General features: G+C 38.8%; 2 protein-coding genes across 2 annotated transcripts in view; both read left to right on the top strand.

Annotated features, from left to right (window-relative positions):
* Positions 1 to 1047: 1047 nt before the first annotated feature.
* Positions 1048 to 12492, top strand: pls1 (plastin 1 (I isoform)). Its single transcript, XM_008280114.1, has 15 exons — positions 1048 to 1117; positions 2863 to 3023; positions 3100 to 3229; positions 4617 to 4749; positions 4996 to 5077; positions 6573 to 6738; positions 8604 to 8746; positions 8836 to 8928; positions 9187 to 9382; positions 9578 to 9653; positions 11093 to 11207; positions 11294 to 11427; positions 11525 to 11648; positions 11756 to 11889; positions 11983 to 12492. The coding sequence occupies exons 1-15, from the start codon at positions 1048 to 1050 to the stop codon at positions 12119 to 12121; spliced, it is 1896 nt and encodes a 631-aa protein (XP_008278336.1). The 3' UTR covers positions 12122 to 12492.
* Positions 12493 to 14102: 1610 nt separating this feature from the next.
* Positions 14103 to 17754, top strand: part of atr (ATR checkpoint kinase) — a 23381-nt gene continuing 19729 nt past the window's right edge. The window contains exons 1-5 of the mRNA XM_008280113.1: positions 14103 to 14213; positions 14364 to 14455; positions 15776 to 15928; positions 16050 to 16957; positions 17042 to 17184. Of these exons, the coding sequence (XP_008278335.1) occupies positions 14161 to 14213; positions 14364 to 14455; positions 15776 to 15928; positions 16050 to 16957; positions 17042 to 17184 (1349 nt within the window). The 5' untranslated portion in view covers positions 14103 to 14160. The remainder of the gene's footprint in view (positions 14214 to 14363; positions 14456 to 15775; positions 15929 to 16049; positions 16958 to 17041; positions 17185 to 17754) is intronic.

Below are 17754 nucleotides of genomic sequence, written 5' to 3'. Positions count from 1 at the left end.
CACTGGCATGAAGGGGTGAATACTGAAGCAGTCACTTATTTTATGTTCTAGTTGTAGAAATCTGTTTTCATATTGATATGAAAGTCTTTTTTATGTACATTCTTGTCAAAAAGTTGAATGAAAACGACCATGAATCAGTGTTTTAAAAGCAGACAAAAGGAAAAGTTTCAAAGAGGATGAACACTTTTTAATAGGCACTGCACATAATTTGACTGCCAGTATTATTTCGTCTCAGTCACTTAGTCCTTCCTATCCTCCATTCCTGTCTGTTGTCCAAACAATATGTCTTGTAAACCCATTCTAGCATTTAATTTTTCCCGTCTCTACAGTCGGAGGCATCGTAAGCCAGATATCCACCTTGACCGCAAACCAGTTGCCCAGATGGCATAAACGTATGAAACTCCATCGACAGACAATAACGTGATGACACAGCTGAGGTGTTAAATGTTAACTGTCAGATTACGCCCGTCCCAGGGTCCAGGCAGGCCAAAGGTCCACTGTGTGGCTCTGCAAAGAGACTCCTCCTTGGAGAGATAACCAGCTCTCCAGCCTCTTCATGATCCAGTTACCGGTCTGAAGCCTCGCAGAGCTTTGGAAGACTCGACTCAGGTAGCCAGGCCTGAGGGATCTGCACTGCTCAGGACAGGACTGAAGGGAAATACAGACTCCTATGAAGGTACGTGTGCCTTTCTTGGTTAACTTTAGTTGTAATTTCCTCATGCAAATAACTAACGTGATGTTTTGCTTTAAAATTCTTAGGCTTTGTGTTTTTCTGTGGAATCTCTAATGTCCCTATATGTAGTGAGTTAGTGTAGAATTAATGAGTTGTCAGTGCAAATGCCAACATAACCTATTTTTCTGCCTTAGTCTCATTTATCCCGTCAGAATCAGTTAATCAGCATCAGGTTGACCAATTTTAAGTCTCATCTACAGCTAGTGTGTGTTCACAGTGTAAAAATGCTCCCATGCTGATCAGACTTTGCGTCTATTATCAAAAACTTTCATATGTCTGTGTGATTGTTTCAGTTGCACTAAACAGAAGCTACCATGGAGAATTACGTCACGCAGATTTCCCGAGACGACCTGGAAGACCTGAGAGAGGCCTTTAATAAGATCGGTCAGTTACACACACACACACACACACACACTCACAGTGCAATTGTATTGACGGGAATTCTGACCAAAGTAAGATTTTTACTACCGGCCATAAAGTATGACTCTTACATAAGTGATTTTTATTGCTGGGAAGGGGGTTGTTGAGTGTATTCTTTAGTGTGCGTGAGGTATTTTCAGATTGAGCCAGTTTTTATCAGCTGTAATTACAAAAAGATGCTGATAATAGCGAGCGATATGAAATAGATATTCCCTGCAAATTACTGCATGATAAAAAAATTTTAAAAAGAAAATGAATAATAGAGAAAAAGGCAGGGATTTTGTGGAGTTCAAAATCATGTGTGGCACTTTATTTTACTGGTTCTCGTTAATGTAATGCGCTATGAAAGAATTTGCATGGAATTATGGAACTTGTTTATTTGATGGCAAATGCAGAAAAGTTTGGATTTTATGATATGATATGTGATCCTGGTGAGCTTCGAGGTGGACAATGACCTTCATGTTAAACATTTACGCATTTATAATATATAAAGGCCTTGCATTTCTATTTCCGTGCTGTTTAAGCTTTAGTAAATATTTTGCAGGTTTGACATGATAATACTATGAGAATAAAAGTCAGTGGAGCACCATAGTTTGAATGTTTAAACCAAACTGCATCGTGACCAATCTAATAACTGTCAGAAATGTCAAAATAACAGTGCTGCTTTGGTTAAAATCAGAGCAAAGTTATTTGAGTTCATCTTCTGGAGACTATGAAAGTCTGTAAGCAAATTTAAAAGAGATCTATTTCTTGTTTCTTCTGATGAACAACAAATGAGTGAAACTGTGTTTAACAAAGGCCAAATAAATAAAGAGTCCTTTGTGTTTTATCTGACTGCAGTAAAGCCAGTAGCTTAATATTGCATTGCATTTGTCTAATTACAGCCAATGTTGTCTAATAATGTTTTTATAGGCCCGGGTTGGTAATAAATTTCACCTTCATTTGAACAGTCTGACTCATATTTTGGATCAAATATGGCACTTTGTTTAATCTCTAACTCCACTACGATATTGCAAAATGGTGTCTAATGATCTAATAGGATTTTTCTACTCCATTCCAATGTGGCACAATAGAGTTTTTGTATATTTTAGATCTAGTGTGGCTTTACATTTGGTTTCTTTAAGCACATGCTGACCATTTGTGTTTGTTTTATGGCTAATAAGGAACATATTTTTTCTAATTTCTGTCTAATTTGATTGAAATTTCCAGTTTTATTAACGTACGTGTGCGATATTGGACACAGTGGTACCATCGGGCCTGTAAAAGAAATCCTTCAAATGAATAAGACAAAAATCCCAGACAACTGACATTATAATAGCTTGTGAAAAGAAAAAGATGTTGGTTCAAAAGCCGAACAAACCTGGGAACAGCCAAGCATCTAAAAATGTAATATTCGTCCACAGGAAACTTGAGCTTGTATGGAGGAGAAAGTTTCCAATAATGATAATGACTGATTGTTTATCTTGGTGTAAAAAGTTGAGTTCTTTCAAAAACGATTCCAACTAAAAGCCGATAACTGTATTAACTGAAGTAGTGACGTCCAAACCAAGACTCTCTTCTTTCTATATGACAAAATGACTTTTGTTTGCTCTCCGTTTCATCATATGGGCTGTATTCACCAGTAAATATTAGCCTAATCCATTTGTTATTGATGAAGCAAACTGACTTACTGTATATGTGTGTACATTTCTTTGTGTGTCTATCTCCAGACATCGATAACAGCGGCTACGTGAGTGACTATGAGCTTCATGAGCTGTTCAGGGAGGCCAGCTTCTACCTGCCGGGCTACCAGGTGAGAGACATCATCGAGACCTTCGTCGCCGGAGACACAAACAAGGACGAGAAGATCAGCTTTGAGGAATTTGTCGGAGTAAGTCCAGATAAATGCGCAAACTTTATCCATCCAGCCATGCAGGCGCCAAGTAACACAGTCTGTTTGTGGTCAGATCTATCAAGAACTGAAGAGCAAACAGCTCAGTGAGACATTTAGGAAAAGCATCACCAGGAGAGATGGGATCTGCTCCTTTGGAGGACTGTCAAGGATCTCCAACGAGGGAACACAGCACTCCTACCGTGGTAAGAGAGAATACACATTATGTGATGATTACTTCTAGTTTGCCACACAACTAAGCATCTGGTTTACTAAAAAATGAAAAGCTTCCAATATGGTAGAAGTGTTTTCGGACACCGTACAGACTCCTTGAAGCATCCGGATATAAAAAATATTCTGCTTTTGCACATTTCCCAAGCTGTGCCAATTTCCCTTAGTGTGACGTTGTGTTCTGTGACCGGTCCGTGCATTGAATATCCAGTTTTATTATTGTTTCCATACTATATCACATGCTATAAATTCACAGTGTTACATGCATGTTGCTGGAGCTGATTGGGTCCAGTCATACAGACTATGACATACATTTTGCATATTTGTAACATCTCTGGTTCAATTCTAGCCTTTTCCTTTCTCCCTGTTCATTATCAACTGTCTAAGAAAGGCAAAAACAGATCTTAAGAGAAAAAAAAAATACAGAATGCCGGCACAGAATTAAAATAGACTAAAAAATGTAATATTTTTTTAGCCTATTTTCAGGGTTTTTGTGGTCAGTCATCCACAATTAAAAGTTGTGACAGATATTTTATTTGCATAATTTTCACTAATACAATAAAATATGTAATAAGGTCTACAACAGTGGAAAGTTGGAGGTCACAGGATCTGATGGAACACACATATGTATATATGTATATATATGGATGCACCTTGTGAAACAGGTCAAAACCTTTTCATTGTGCAGCTGGAGTAATTCATTGTATTTAACTCTTCTGGAAATACCATAATCTATGATGGAAGAAAGGACGTTTAGTTGTTTGAATAAACTGAAGCAGGTTGGTGATCAGATTAATGTCATGCAATATTTGTTTAAATGAAGTTAATTAAACTCATGTTCATTTTTGAATGCTTTTCGCCAAGTCTCTCTGTTCAGTATATAAGTTAACAGTTAATAAATTGTCAATAACAAACTATAATGTCGCTGTAGGTGTTTATGAATGTGTTTTTCAGCAGCTGTAATTCTTGCTGAGTTTTCACAAATGTTGTACATTAATAACACTTCAGATGTCCTTTAGCTTTGATGCAACTATCTTATGGTGTTCGATAAAGTATTTACTGTATATTCTGGGGACTTTAACCCCTGTATTGATTAATTTACTTATTATCATTTTGTTTTGTCTTAAACAGTTGTTAGATAACGATGAAGATGCTTATCACAATGTCCAAGAAGCCACTGTGGTATCTACACGTTCACATATCTTAAATTAAGTTTATCACATAAGATAGACACAAGCGGCAAAGCATGACTGGAATCTGACTGTGTGCCATTTGAGCTTGAACATGAGAATATTTGCAGTCTGCTAATAAACTGAGCAACTATCCATGTCAGCTCTGATGCATCTGAATGTGTGTGTTCAGATGAGGAGAAGGTAGCTTTTGTGAAGTGGATCAACAAATCTTTGGCAAAAGATCCAGACTGCGAACATCTGCTGCCCATGAACCCAGACGATGACAGCCTCTTCTCCTCTGTCCGCGATGGCATCCTGCTATGGTAGAACACACACGCTTCACACACTGTGCTGACTGGCACAGTGAGGCTAACAGTTTTTTGATTTTTATGTGGTAACAAAGGTTAAAGTGAGAATGGTGTGATCGTGTTTTATTGCAGTTTTATAGTGGTTCACTTATCCACCATGCTCACTTGGATTCAGGCGTTTCACTTCATGATAGAGGTTATTCAATCGGCTGTAATTTCACCGACTTACTTAGTTTTTTATCTGCTTGCACTTTCCTCCAGCAAGATGATCAACCTCTCTCAGCCCGAAACAATCGACGAAAGAGTCATCAACACCAAGAAGCTCACCACCTTCACGATGAGAGTAAGTAGCAGAGTTTCATCCATCCATTAGCTATATGAACTTCATCCTTCAGAGGATCACAGGAGGCAACTGTGCATGCTCACACTCGCACCTGTCGTCCATTTTGGCTCGTCAGTTCACCTTGCATGCATGTCTTTGGCCTGTGGGAGGAACCCAGCAACAGAAAGGCCCAGTCGACTCACAGGTTCTAACCCAGAAACTTTTCTAACCACCAAGCAATCAGCAGGTTTTTGGGAGTTTAGTAAATCCATAGCACCTATGTTTAGCAAATACTGTTTGTTAAAGACTATAACTCTTGTGGGCACACATGTATTAAGGCAAGAGTTAGCGAATAAGATCTTCACCACTAATATAACAGTTGGTTAGCTTAGCTTAGCATAGGTACGAGAAAACAGTGAGACTGTCTACAGCTTTAAACATCACACAGCAGATTATTATCATCATGTTAGTGTTGCAACTTAAATTAATATGATAGACTTGCTCATTTATGATCTTTAAAGGTGCTGCTACGTGAATTTTTTTTAAAGAATCGTTGGTAAGCGCTAGTCTAGCTGCTTTATGCTGAGGAGTATTTCTGCTCATGGAAGGCCGTTGTTTTTCAATATATAGATATTTGCAAAACTTATTTTCCACATCCAGAGGAACCAGTGCAATATCTGATTTTCCACAAAAAAATTCTGTACAATATCAACAATACTTTATATTTCTAGTGGATTTTTATTTTCTGCTGATGCTACCCACACATTTGCGCTATTCCTTTTTGCTGATGTAACACTGCAAAGTTCCCCGCTGTAGGATTAATAATCGCTGATCTTATCTTGTCTCATATGAGAGTGGTATCAATGCCCTCAACTTGCACTTTTCTTAGAAGCATATGTTACAAAAGCACATATAACGACAGTAGAATTAATTGCAATTTGGGAAAAAAACAAAAAGTCAACATGTAAAATTGTAAAAAGGATTGTCACAGTGTAAACTACAACTTAGCTTATTAAAAAATGAATTAAATGGGGGGCTATCCATTAAGCAAACTGCTAATCTGTAGTTTTCTGGGACTATACATCCGGATGCCAGCTAAGAAAGTCATACTGTAGGCAGTAAACGTCTAGATCTGAAAAGATTAGTTGTTCAGTGATGTTGGACTTTGCAAAAAGAGCCTGTAATATATTAACTTTGTTTTACTGCATATTCTGCTTTTTTCGTATCTGTTTTATATCTACTGTGATTCGGCAATTTCATGTTTGGTGGGGAAGTAAATTTTTAAAAAGTGCAGTCTTACATGTTTGACCTTCATTTGTTTGTTTTTTTTAACTCAATGCCATTAATCGACATTCATGTTCAGCATTAACGAGTTTACAGCCCTGTGTTTGATTTCTAATAGGTTAGTTATTATTTGGTGGAGTCAGGCTGTAGTTTTCCTGAACAGAAATGCTGCTGTTTGACACAACTTTGATCACACATAAACACGCTGATTTAAAATATTATACATTTGTAGGATAATGTGGTCTTGGCCTTGAACTCAGCCTCAGCGATCGGCTGCACGGTGGTGAGCATCGACGCTCATGATCTGATGGCCGGGAAACCTCATCTGGTCCTGGGAATGATCTGGCAGATTATCAAGGTCGGCCTCTTTGCTGATATAAAAATCAGCAGGAATGAAGGTCAGCGCACACACACACACACACACACACACACACACACACACACACATTAACTTCATAGTTAAACTACTAACCATTTGGAATGCAGCACCTGTTCTGAATATCGGTGTCATGACTTATACAACGAGAGATTTGAAATAAGAATCAACACAAGCAATTTTAGATCTTGAGCATAAATGTTTCACTGCAGCAGAAAAACAATTTATCATCTTACTGTAGGTAACATAAATCAATGAAAATAAAGTAAAGATTTTTTTTTTTTTTAGTTTTCATTGTTATCAGACAGTATCAGCAGTAATTTAATAACTTCTACAACCTCCTCCTTACGTACATGTATGTGGAAACAGTGGGGGAATGTGTGTGAGGGAAAACCTTGACTGCTACGCAGGTGTCCACTTTTACATTCTTTAAACTAAATTTTATAATTTAGGGTTTGTTTGGGAGGATTTTTGAACAAAGTAACAATTGAGAAAAAAGACTATTTTAAATAGGAAACATTCAAACAAAAAGAACAGCGATAGCAACCAGCTTAAGCTTATTTCTGTCTAGCATGTTAGTTAGTTAGTTAGTTAGTTAGTTAGTTAGTGGGTATTTGTGATCACATTTGAGCCCAGTGTTGTTGTTTTTTCTTTTTTGCTGCATTTAGACAAATGTTCCACATTCATAACATTTAAGGCGGCGTCTGTGGCTCAGGTGATAGAGTGAGTCGGTGAATGATTCAAAGGTCGGCGGTTCGATTCCGCCCCGTAACCTGTTTCATGGTCGTTGTGTCCTTGGGCAAGACGCCTCATCCACCTTGCCTGGTGTGAATGCGTATGAATGGATTGCTCAAGGCCACGCCTCTGGGGCAGCTGTGGCTACAGTCGTACCTTATCACTACCAGAATGAATGTATGTGAATGAATAATTGACAGTGTCAAGCGTCTTTGAGCTAGCAAAGTGCTATATAAATCTGATTAGTTATTATTATTAAGATGTCCTTTAGCTTTGATGCAATTATCTTATGGTGTTCGATAAAGCAGTTACTGTATATTCTGGGGACTTTAACCCCTGTATCGATTAATTTGCTTGTTATCATTTTTTTTTGTCTTAAACAGTTGTTAGATAACGATGAAGATGCTTATCACAAAGTCCGAGAAGCCACTGTGGTATCTACACGTTCACATATCTTCAATTTACATAAGTTTATCACATAAGATAAACACAAGCGGCAAAGCATTACTGTAATCAGTGACTGTGTGCCATTTGCGCTTAAACATGAGAATATTTCTGCTAATAAACTGAGCAACTATTCATGTCAGCTCTGATGCATCTGAGTGTGTGTGTTCAGATGAGGAGAAGGTAGCTTTTGTGAACTTAGACTGACTTTATTAATCCCAGAGAGAAATTCAGTTGTATTCAGCAGCAATATTCAACAACGGGGTAAACAAGTAAAAAGACTACACAGAATATTAGGGTAGGGTATGAAATGTAGGTAAAATAAAGTAAGATAAAAATGTAGAAAATATAATATAGAAAAAGACAACAAATTTCTAAGAATATATGAGAGAGATACAGAAATGTGCAAAAGAACAGAACGTGCAAATGATGTACAAATGTGTTACAAATGTTGTACATTAATAACACTTAAGATGTCCTTAAGATTTGAACTTAACTGTTTATCAAACTTGTTTCCTAATCAATGAATGTACATCAGCTCTTTTGCGTTTACAATTCAACACAGATGTTCTCAATTCTTCCCACGAAACCTTAAACTCTGTTCATTTTAATGGAGAGTTTTACTGTCACAAGGCATAAATCCATTTTTTGGATCCATTTAATCTCTTTTGCTTTAATAGCAAACTAACAGCAGTTCTGTGTCTCCAGGTCTGATCAGCCTCCTGTTACATGGAGAAGAACTGGACGATCTGTTGTCTCTGTCACCGGAGGAGCTGCTGCTCCGTTGGGTCAACCATCATCTACGCAACGCCGGGACAGACACCATTAGCAACTTCAGTGATGACATCAAGGTGCCACGCAGATCACACACACACACAAATACAAACATTAATTATAAAAAGACGTGAGTGTAACTCTGTCTGTGTCTGTGCCACTGAAGGACTCGCGGGCCTACTTCTACCTGCTGAGCCAGATCGCCTCAGAAGAAGTGCATGGATTCAGAAGAGTCCAAATTGACATGAATGGCCTCAATGTGAGTCACTTTGTTTTGGTAAAGCTTTCAAATCACAGCGAGAAATTAACATGAGGAAAATGTGAAGCTGAAAATTGTGCACAGTTCACTGATGAAACCTGATAGAATCTGTGTTTGATTTCAGTGGTGAATTAGTGGTCACATAGCTTCCAAATGTAATGATTTGTTTACATATCTGTCATTATTCTGCAGATAGAGCGTATGTTATTAGATTCTGGCGTGATTTTTACAGACGTATGTGTTTGTGTATATGTGAAGGAGAGGAATTTGGAGCACAGAGCTGAGCTGATGCTGCAGCAGGCGGCCAAACTGGACTGCAGGCAGTTTGTTTCTGCTCTGGACGTCACATCTGGAAACAGCAAACTGAACATGGCCTTCGTGGCGAACATGTACAACATGCATCCTGGACTGCAAAAGAGTCACTTCAATGGCATCGAGACGGTTCACGTCGAGGGTGAGATGCCTCTCTCGCTATGCTTCAACATCACACGTTCAGCATATGTGGATGAAACACATTCATTGCTTGTCACACAAGTCATACACCAATAAAAAGTCCAAGAAGAAGAGTGTTTCGAGGCGTGGCACATGTGGCCAAACAGCTGGTAGACAACGTGATAATGTTTATGGCATCTTTGCGTCTCTCCAACAGAGACCAAAGAAGAGAAAACCTTTCGCAACTGGATGAACTCTCTTGGCGTCTCTCCACATGTCAACTATCTTTACAGGTATGCCCTCAGTTATATGTGAGTGTGAGTCACCTTAAGATTTCTAACGATAGCTAATGATACAGAAGTGGCTGTATGAATGGAGATAGGGGCGGTGTGTTCATAGTTTTAGATGATACTTACACACTTTCTAACTTTGCTTTTAAAAGGTGACGCATACATACAGGTCGTAATCATTGTTAGTGTCACGGTCATTTTTATTGAGTAGAAAGTTTGGTGCCTTACATAAGGCTCTTGCTGCAATTTCTGTTTTCTGTACATACTTTCATCAGTACTTTAAGCTTTCCTCCTAATACGCTGAGTGTAAAGTGGTATAAACTGCATACACACTATGAACAGAGCAAACAGTATCAACACTATGAGATATGTGCAGCATACATACAGGCTGAACAGTAGCAACTCTATAAACAGTAAAGAAAAACTGAAAATGAAGAAAAAGTATGTCAGTGCTTTTGTATTGGATTGCAATAGATGTCACAGGTTTACCGAATACAATGACTTGTAAATACATATATACTGGCCTGCAATATTTTCCCCTTCCCTTTACCTAAGCTGAAGTTTAGAGGACAGATATTACGTTGTTTTATTTTAAGCATCATGTATGACAATGTAGCTACTTTTAAAAAAAATAAAATACTGCACTTTTATTTTTATTTTTTGATTTTTCCTTTATTTAACCAGGTAGGTTAATTGAGAACAGGTTCTCATTTACAATAACGGCCTGGCCAAGAGGCAGCACAGAGCAGAAAATACAATACATCCATAAGAAAAGAATACACAAACAAAACGTGACAATAAAAGTCTTTGAAGATAAAATACACTAAAAGCAGGTACAGGACTCGATAAAAAGCTGCTTCACCATATTTTTAAAAGAAGATACAGATATAAATACACTGAGTTTGATTGTTTTTTGTAACTGGTTCCACTTGGAGCAGCAAAAGTTCATTTCAACATGCCGCTGTCGCTCACCTGGTTGAGCTGGTGTCCTACGTACAGGGCTGCAGTCCCGATGTGAAGGTCATGAGTTCGAATCCCGCTCATGGCCCTTTCCCACATGTTCTCCCCCACTTTCCTGTCTCTCTCACTGTGCTATCAAAAAAATAACTTTAAAAAAAACAACAACTTTGTTTCAACACCAAAACGGGTGATTTGAAAGACTGTCATTTCAGTACATTCTCCTTATATTGGAAATCTACTCTGGAAATACTAAATATACAATTGATGCATCTATTTCTTTGCCTTAAATGCCATTACACAGAGTCTGTAACATAGTGGGATTAAATTTAAAATCAAACTAAATGTTAGCTTTTAACCATACTTCCTAGTTCCAAGAAGAAAATCTGATTTCTCCTCTGCCAAATAATACCAATTGAATAAACTGGTGTGATATATTTTTTTAATTTTTTGCTGTTGTTATTGTGTGTCATTGTTGTTTGCAGGGACCTGTGTGATGCTCTGGTGATTCTGCAGCTTTATGAAAAGGTCAATGTGGATGTGAACTGGAAGAGAGTGAACCGTCCTCCTTATCCCGTCCTGGGGAAAAACATGAAGAAGGTGCTGTACGCAAACAATGCCTGTGACCGCAAGAAAAGTGTGTTCCTTGGATAACAAAAGTAAAGTTTTTTTGTCTTCTACCCTAGCTGGAGAACTGTAACTATGCAGTGGAGCTGGGCAGGGAGGTAGCTCAGTTCTCTCTGGTTGGAATTGGAGGACAAAACATAAATGAAGGGAGTCCTCTGCACACCCTGTCACTGGTCTGGCAGCTGATGAGGAGGTATGAGCAGATGAGCTGTCGTGTATTGTTTTGGTCTTTTTCTTTTCAGCTGCTGCTTGTACGGATTCAGTTATTTGTCTTGTTCGTTGTCCTTCAGGTACACAGTTATGGTTTTGTCAGATCTGGGCACTGGAGAGAGGGTCGGAGATCAGATCATCCTGGACTGGGTCAACACCATGCTGAGCCAGAAACAGAAGAAAACACAGATCAACAGCTTCAAGGTTTGTGTGTGTGTGTGTGTGTGTGTGTGTGTAAGTGTGGGGGGAAAAAAAACAAAAACATGATATCACTAAATGTGCATTAAACCCTGTTTCTTTGGTTTGTGCAGGACCAGCTGATCAGCACCAGTCTGCCAGTGTTTGACCTGATCGACGTCATCGCTCCCGGTTCAGTCAAGTGGGACATGGTGAAGAAAGGAGACAGAAAAGGAATGAGCGACGATGATAAACACAACAATGCCAAGTAAAAGACACAATCTGGACTATTCTTTCCCATGACTATGTTACTCTGTCATCGTCCCCTGACTTCTCTCTCCTCCTCCTGTTCCCCTCTCAGGTATGCAATCTCGTTGGCTCGTAAGATCGGCGCTCGTGTCTACGCTCTGCCCGATGATTTGGTGGAGGTGAATCCCAAGATGGTGTTGACGCTGTTCGCCTGCCTCATGGGTCATGGAATGAAAAAGGCCGACCGCTAAAACAGACATGAACAAACCTAAAGAAAAACAACCAATATGCATATCATTTCTTTTTTTTTTCATCCTTTATTATCATTGTAATCATCTTTTTCTTTGACATATAACTTTGTGGTAATCACCAGACAGAACGAGGCATTCTGTTGTTCTTTTAAAAACTGTAAACTTTACCTAAAAATCTTTTCTCATCAGCAGAGCATTTATTTATGTGATTTTACAGAACAAGCTTCTAATTGTTCTTTGCTTTATTATATTTAATAAGATATTACTATTCTATTTACTTCTTCTGTGATATGATAGAAGACATAGCAAACACTCTTTCAGCAAACACTTTAAGTCTGTAAATGTTGTGCATTAAATATTGCTATTTAATTATTGAAAAGATTCCATTAAAGGTGATGAAAAACCGTGCATGTGTGTGAGTGTGTGTGTTTTGTCTATTTTAAGACTTTCACAGGTGAAACTAGCTTGATTAAAGTATATAGTACATAATGTGAAGTCACTGTTATTGATACAGAACATTTACAAGAGCATTGCACCAAATTTCTTTCCAAAAGAGACATAAGTTTGTTACAGATCCACTTAAAAAGTTAAAATCTTAACTGTAAGATCCTAAAATATGATTTATTATGTAAATGTATCTGCCTAATTTATATATTGAAGTTAAAACCGAAGAATATTATTTATCAGGCAAATATACCTAACTAATTCAGATATTAAGTTAAAGGCTAAATTGTTTTGTGTATATATTTACCTGAGTAATTTAAATACATAAGACCTGCAATATTATTTATTTTAAAAATCATTATGGATAACTTAAATATTAAGGCTATGGCACTACAACATAATTATTATTATTATTGTTATACAAAGGCACGATTATTATACTAAATTATTTGTCATAAAAATATTAAGGTTAAAGACTTGAAAATATTATATATTATAAAAATGTAATTCAATCCTCTCAATATTATTTATGAAACATATTTTTCTGACTAATATTAAGTAAAAGGCAGTATTATTTTGTATATAAATGTATCTGCCTAAATCAGATTACAGTGAAGACCCTACAACAGGGGTGTTCAATCCTGGTCCTCGAGGGCCACAATCCTGCATGTTTTAGATGTTTCCCTCTTCCAACACACCTGATTCAAATGACCAGGATCGTCATCAAGCTCTGCAGAAGCCTGATAACGATCCTGATGATTTGAATCAGGTGTGTTGGAAGAGGGAAACCTCTGTGGCCCTCGAGGACCAGGATTGGACACCCCTGCCCTACAACATTATATAATACAAATATACCTGACTAATCTTAATATTCAATCTAAGGTTGTCTCATATATAATGCACATACAATATTATTTACTAGACCAAATATCCTGGCTAACAAAAAGTACTTGAAGCCATGATATAGCCATAAACTGTAAAAATATCTTTTTCAAAGTTGAGAAGCAACTGACAAGCAAGAGAATTAGGTCATGATTTCTTAATCATGTAGAAGTATTTGTATCTTATATTTAAAATTATTTTATATTTTTAGTCTAGTGCCTTTTTAGGACCGCAGTAGGGGAGCATTTGCTATGTTTCTGTTGTTTCAAAAAGCTGCAAAGTGAATTATGATTACAGACCAAGTTTCTTTTCTTTTCTTCCACGATGAAGTCATTTTGCAACATACTCAAATTCAGAAATACACAATTTAACAAAAAATACATTAAAGAAAGCTGTCACAAAAAGCACCACAATACCGTGTGTGCACAACAAGTACATTTTAAAAAATGAATATGCTGTTAAGATCAGTAATTACCAAAAGCTCCTATAGGGGGAGCAGTTTGCGCTTCCCGTTTGTCTTTGGGTGTTTTGACCCTCACTGTCTGCCGTACCACAACAAAAAACGTCATTTTGGAGCGAAAGTTTTCGAAACACTTGACAGGATGGACGGAACGTGGAGGTGTGTTTGTTCTGGTTAAAATTATTTATTAAAAAGTCCTTCATGTTAATGTCCTGAAGTTGTTTAAACAGCGACACGCCGAGTAGTTGCAAAAATGGAAGGTCTGGAGATGTCCGCGATGATACCGGCTCTTCAGGAGCTAGCTAGGTGAGTTACAAGCTAAAGCTAAACTGTCAACAGTGTGAATAATTTCTGTTGAAGTGGTTTTTTTTGTGTCAGCGACTTATTGTAGTAAACAAAAAGGGTTTTCCACTTCATCTATCCACTAATAACGGAACATTATGTTGGTATTGTCAGTGCCAGCGCTGCTGAGTACGACCAGGCGGTGCAGAAACCAAGACAGATCCTCTGCCAGTTCATTGACAGGATCCTGACAGATGTGGATGTCGGTAAGTAGACAATGTCAGCACATAGAGAAGGTGCTCACAATGATAGAAACCCCTGACAGTACCGCATTAAGTCAAAGCTTACTGGTTGACACTGTCTAATATGCCTGCTTGACTCGTCTTGCCAGTGCTGGTGCAGATGTAACAGATTATGGGTTAAAATGTCACTAATGCACTCATTCTAATGTCCATATGAAGTTTAGGTCCCTTTCACCTCCCACAGTTGTTCCCTGCAAATGATATGCAATGCACGATATTTGTTGGGAAATACAAAAGCAACAGAAGTCAAAACAAAATGCTATAATGTTAAAGTAGCATTGTCCATCCATCTATTATCTATACACCGCTTAATCCTCACTAGGGTCATGGGGGGCTGGAGTCTATTCCAGCTGACTCAGGGTGAAGGCAGGTTCACCTGGACAGGTCACCAGTCTATCACAGGGCTACACTTAGAGACAGACAACCAAGAACACTCACATTCAAACCTACGGACAATTTAGAATCACCAATTAACCTCAACATGTTTTTGGACTGTGTGGGAGGAAGCCGGAGAACCCGGAGAGAACCCACGCTGCACGGGGAGAACATGCAAACTCAATGCAGAAAGATTCCAGTGTCCTCACCAGGACACGAACTGGCGAGCCACGTTGCAGCTAAAGTAGCATTATGTAAAACGCAATTAAAACCAGGACACAAGGACACCTCTGAGTGATAGTAATGAGGTGAAAAATAATCAAAAAATTCAATCCCAACAAGAGGTGAAGTCAGGGTGTCAAACTCTATTTGAATCGAATGTCAACAAAAGGAGGTGGGTCTTAAGCACTGACTTTAAAGTTTCCAAAGTCCGAGCAGTTCTCACATAAAAAGGGAAACTGTTCCAAAGATTAAGGGTGGCCACTGCAAAGCCTCTTTTATTGCGCCTGGACTTTGGAATATCCAAAAGCATCTGGTTGGTTAACCTCAGTGCTCCAAGTTAGGTATGAAAATGCATGCAATTCAATGTGCTTTATTGGCATGAATATCAGGTTAACAACATTGCCAAAGCGTAAAGTATGATGTAATTCAAATAAAGTGAATATGATGAATCTAATTTAAAAGAGGACAAAGGGGCAAAAAAGAAACAGCGCATACATTTGGACTATGATCAAAATTGATCTCATATTTCACAAAGAAGGGGGAAGCAGAAATGTGTGTTTTCTCTTTCTTCTAACTTTTTTAGCATAACAGGGAAGGTTTCTAATTCTCTAATTCCCAGATTGTGATCTTGTTTTTTTCAACTAATCATTGACTGTTCTTTTTTCTTTTTTTTTTTTCTCTTTTCAGTTGCTCTCGGGCTACATAAGAAGTCCAGTTCAGAGCCGGCCTGTGTGATGCTGCTAGACTTTGTGCAGCATATAGTCAAATCCTCGTCTCTGATGTTTGCCAACCCTGCCTGCCAGCCTGCCGAGTACCCAGACACCACACAGAGCTGTACTGGTAGGAGATGTTTGCCAAAAAACTGCAAAAAGATTTCAGAGATTTAAAAAAAAAAAATCAAAGCATATTTAGTTGTGTGTTTCTCTTTCCTTTCTCCTCTGATTTCTCCTCTTGATTTCAGACTTCAGTAAGTGGGTGGCGGTGCGTTTGCTTCGTGTAGCAGCAGCTCCAGGATGTGACGTCATCCACGGACAGGTCTCTGCGGTGTTGTGCTCTTTGCTTCACACTCTGAGAGTCAGAGCGCCGTTCATCTTCAGTCGTCTGACTCAGGAGCTCATAGACCTGGCCCAGGACCTCAGCAACATCTTGTACACTCATATCGCCATGCTGGCCGGACAGGGACATGCTTTGGGTATCCACACGCAGAACCGATGGCCTGTAACGCTGGAGTGCTTCAGTTTCTCCCCCACGTGTGCCTCCTCGTACCTCACCCCTTCACCTCTTGTGCTGTCCTCACCTGCTGCCTTGGAGTCGCTGACTGCCGTGACGCTCGGTATCATAACTGACGCCCTGAGAGGAGTCGTGTCCTGTCGTGACCTGAGTATAGTCTGGGAAACGGCGTGTTCCATCCTGTCCAACGGCAACACCAGGCTGAAGAAGCTCTCCATGGTGACGCTGAGAAAACTGGTGGAGCTCAGGGAGTTTCCTGAGATGCAGGGCCACGAGTTCTTCACGGCCTACTTTCAGTTACTGGAAACTCACTCCTACACAGCCTCAGCAAATTCAAATGAGAAGGAACCCTATGAAGGAGAGCTGCTAAACCTGACCCGCTGCGTGTTTCAGTCACCTTATGTTTCTCACTCGCACTTTGAGCCCATCTGTCTCTCACAGATCTTTGAATGTGTTTGCACTCTTGGAGGAGCAGGTTTCAAGTTAGGGGCAGAAGTTACCGAATCTCTCTGCCTCATCTTCAGCTTCGCGCTATCTGCTGCCCCAGTTTACGACAGTGCTGCGTTTCTGAGGAGGCAGCGGGTCACAGACGTTTGCAGGACACTGGCGTGCACTGTGGGGACAGAAAGTCAAGCTGAAGTACGATTCTCTTCTGGTGATCTTAGCTTTGCATCTTTTTACTTTTGCCCTCTTTACAATAACTGTCGATCTTGTGTGTTGCAGTGTGCAGAGGGGTTTCTCCAAGCTGCGCTGAAGGCTGAGATGGCTATCGTGATGCAGGAGGCAGAAGATGGAGAGACTGCTGCCAAGAAATCCTGCAAATCTGCCAACAGTTTAGTCAAGAAAGCACAAAAGACATCATCAGTGTAAGTTCATGAACATTCAGTAAAGGATCAGTTATTATTAGTACACCAGTCTTCTGAATTGAAGGTGCAGAAATACACTATATTGCATTTTATAATTTCATAGCGTTTAATACATGAGGCCACTTGTTCAGTTATTCTTTCACTGGTGTTAGAAGGATGTCAAAAGTTTCTCTGTTGTGTTTATCTCTGTCAGACGGTAGAAATGTAAAAGTAAAAACAGGAAAAACTTTTAGGAAGCTTAAATATTCCAATATGTACACTTAGTCAGAGTCTCAATCAGCAAAGCTTTATTGCCAAGTGAGCTTTCACACACAAAGAATTTGGTGTGGTCAATGAGACTGGTACACAACAACAACAACAACAACAACAACAACAACAAGACAAGAATAAGAATAAATTTTGAAATCTAATCTAAGAAATTTTAAATAAAATCTGTAAAACAAAAGTATAAAAGTACTACGTAAATAACAAGTACTATGAAAAGAGACATAGACCAAGTAGTAAATTAGGAAACAGTTTAAATTACATTAACAGTATTGCACCTGAAGTTGAGGAATTGCAGTCAATACT

This window comes from Stegastes partitus, unplaced genomic scaffold, assembly GCF_000690725.1.
Source record: "Stegastes partitus isolate 25-593 unplaced genomic scaffold, Stegastes_partitus-1.0.2 Scaffold181, whole genome shotgun sequence".
Taxonomy (NCBI): domain Eukaryota; kingdom Metazoa; phylum Chordata; class Actinopteri; family Pomacentridae; genus Stegastes; species Stegastes partitus.
This window is presented reverse-complemented; position numbering and strand designations above follow the sequence as displayed.

Bases quoted from the DNA above. Each gene is read 5' to 3' on its own strand.
- pls1 (XM_008280114.1), top strand. From the start codon at position 1,048: ATGGAGAATTACGTCACGCAGATTTCCCGAGACGACCTGGAAGACCTG. The intron at 3,230-4,616 runs GTAAGAGAGAAT...GTGTGTGTTCAG, and splicing joins AACACAGCACTCCTACCGTG to ATGAGGAGAAGGTAGCTTTT. The intron at 11,890-11,982 runs GTAAAAGACACA...TTCCCCTCTCAG, and splicing joins GATAAACACAACAATGCCAA to GTATGCAATCTCGTTGGCTC.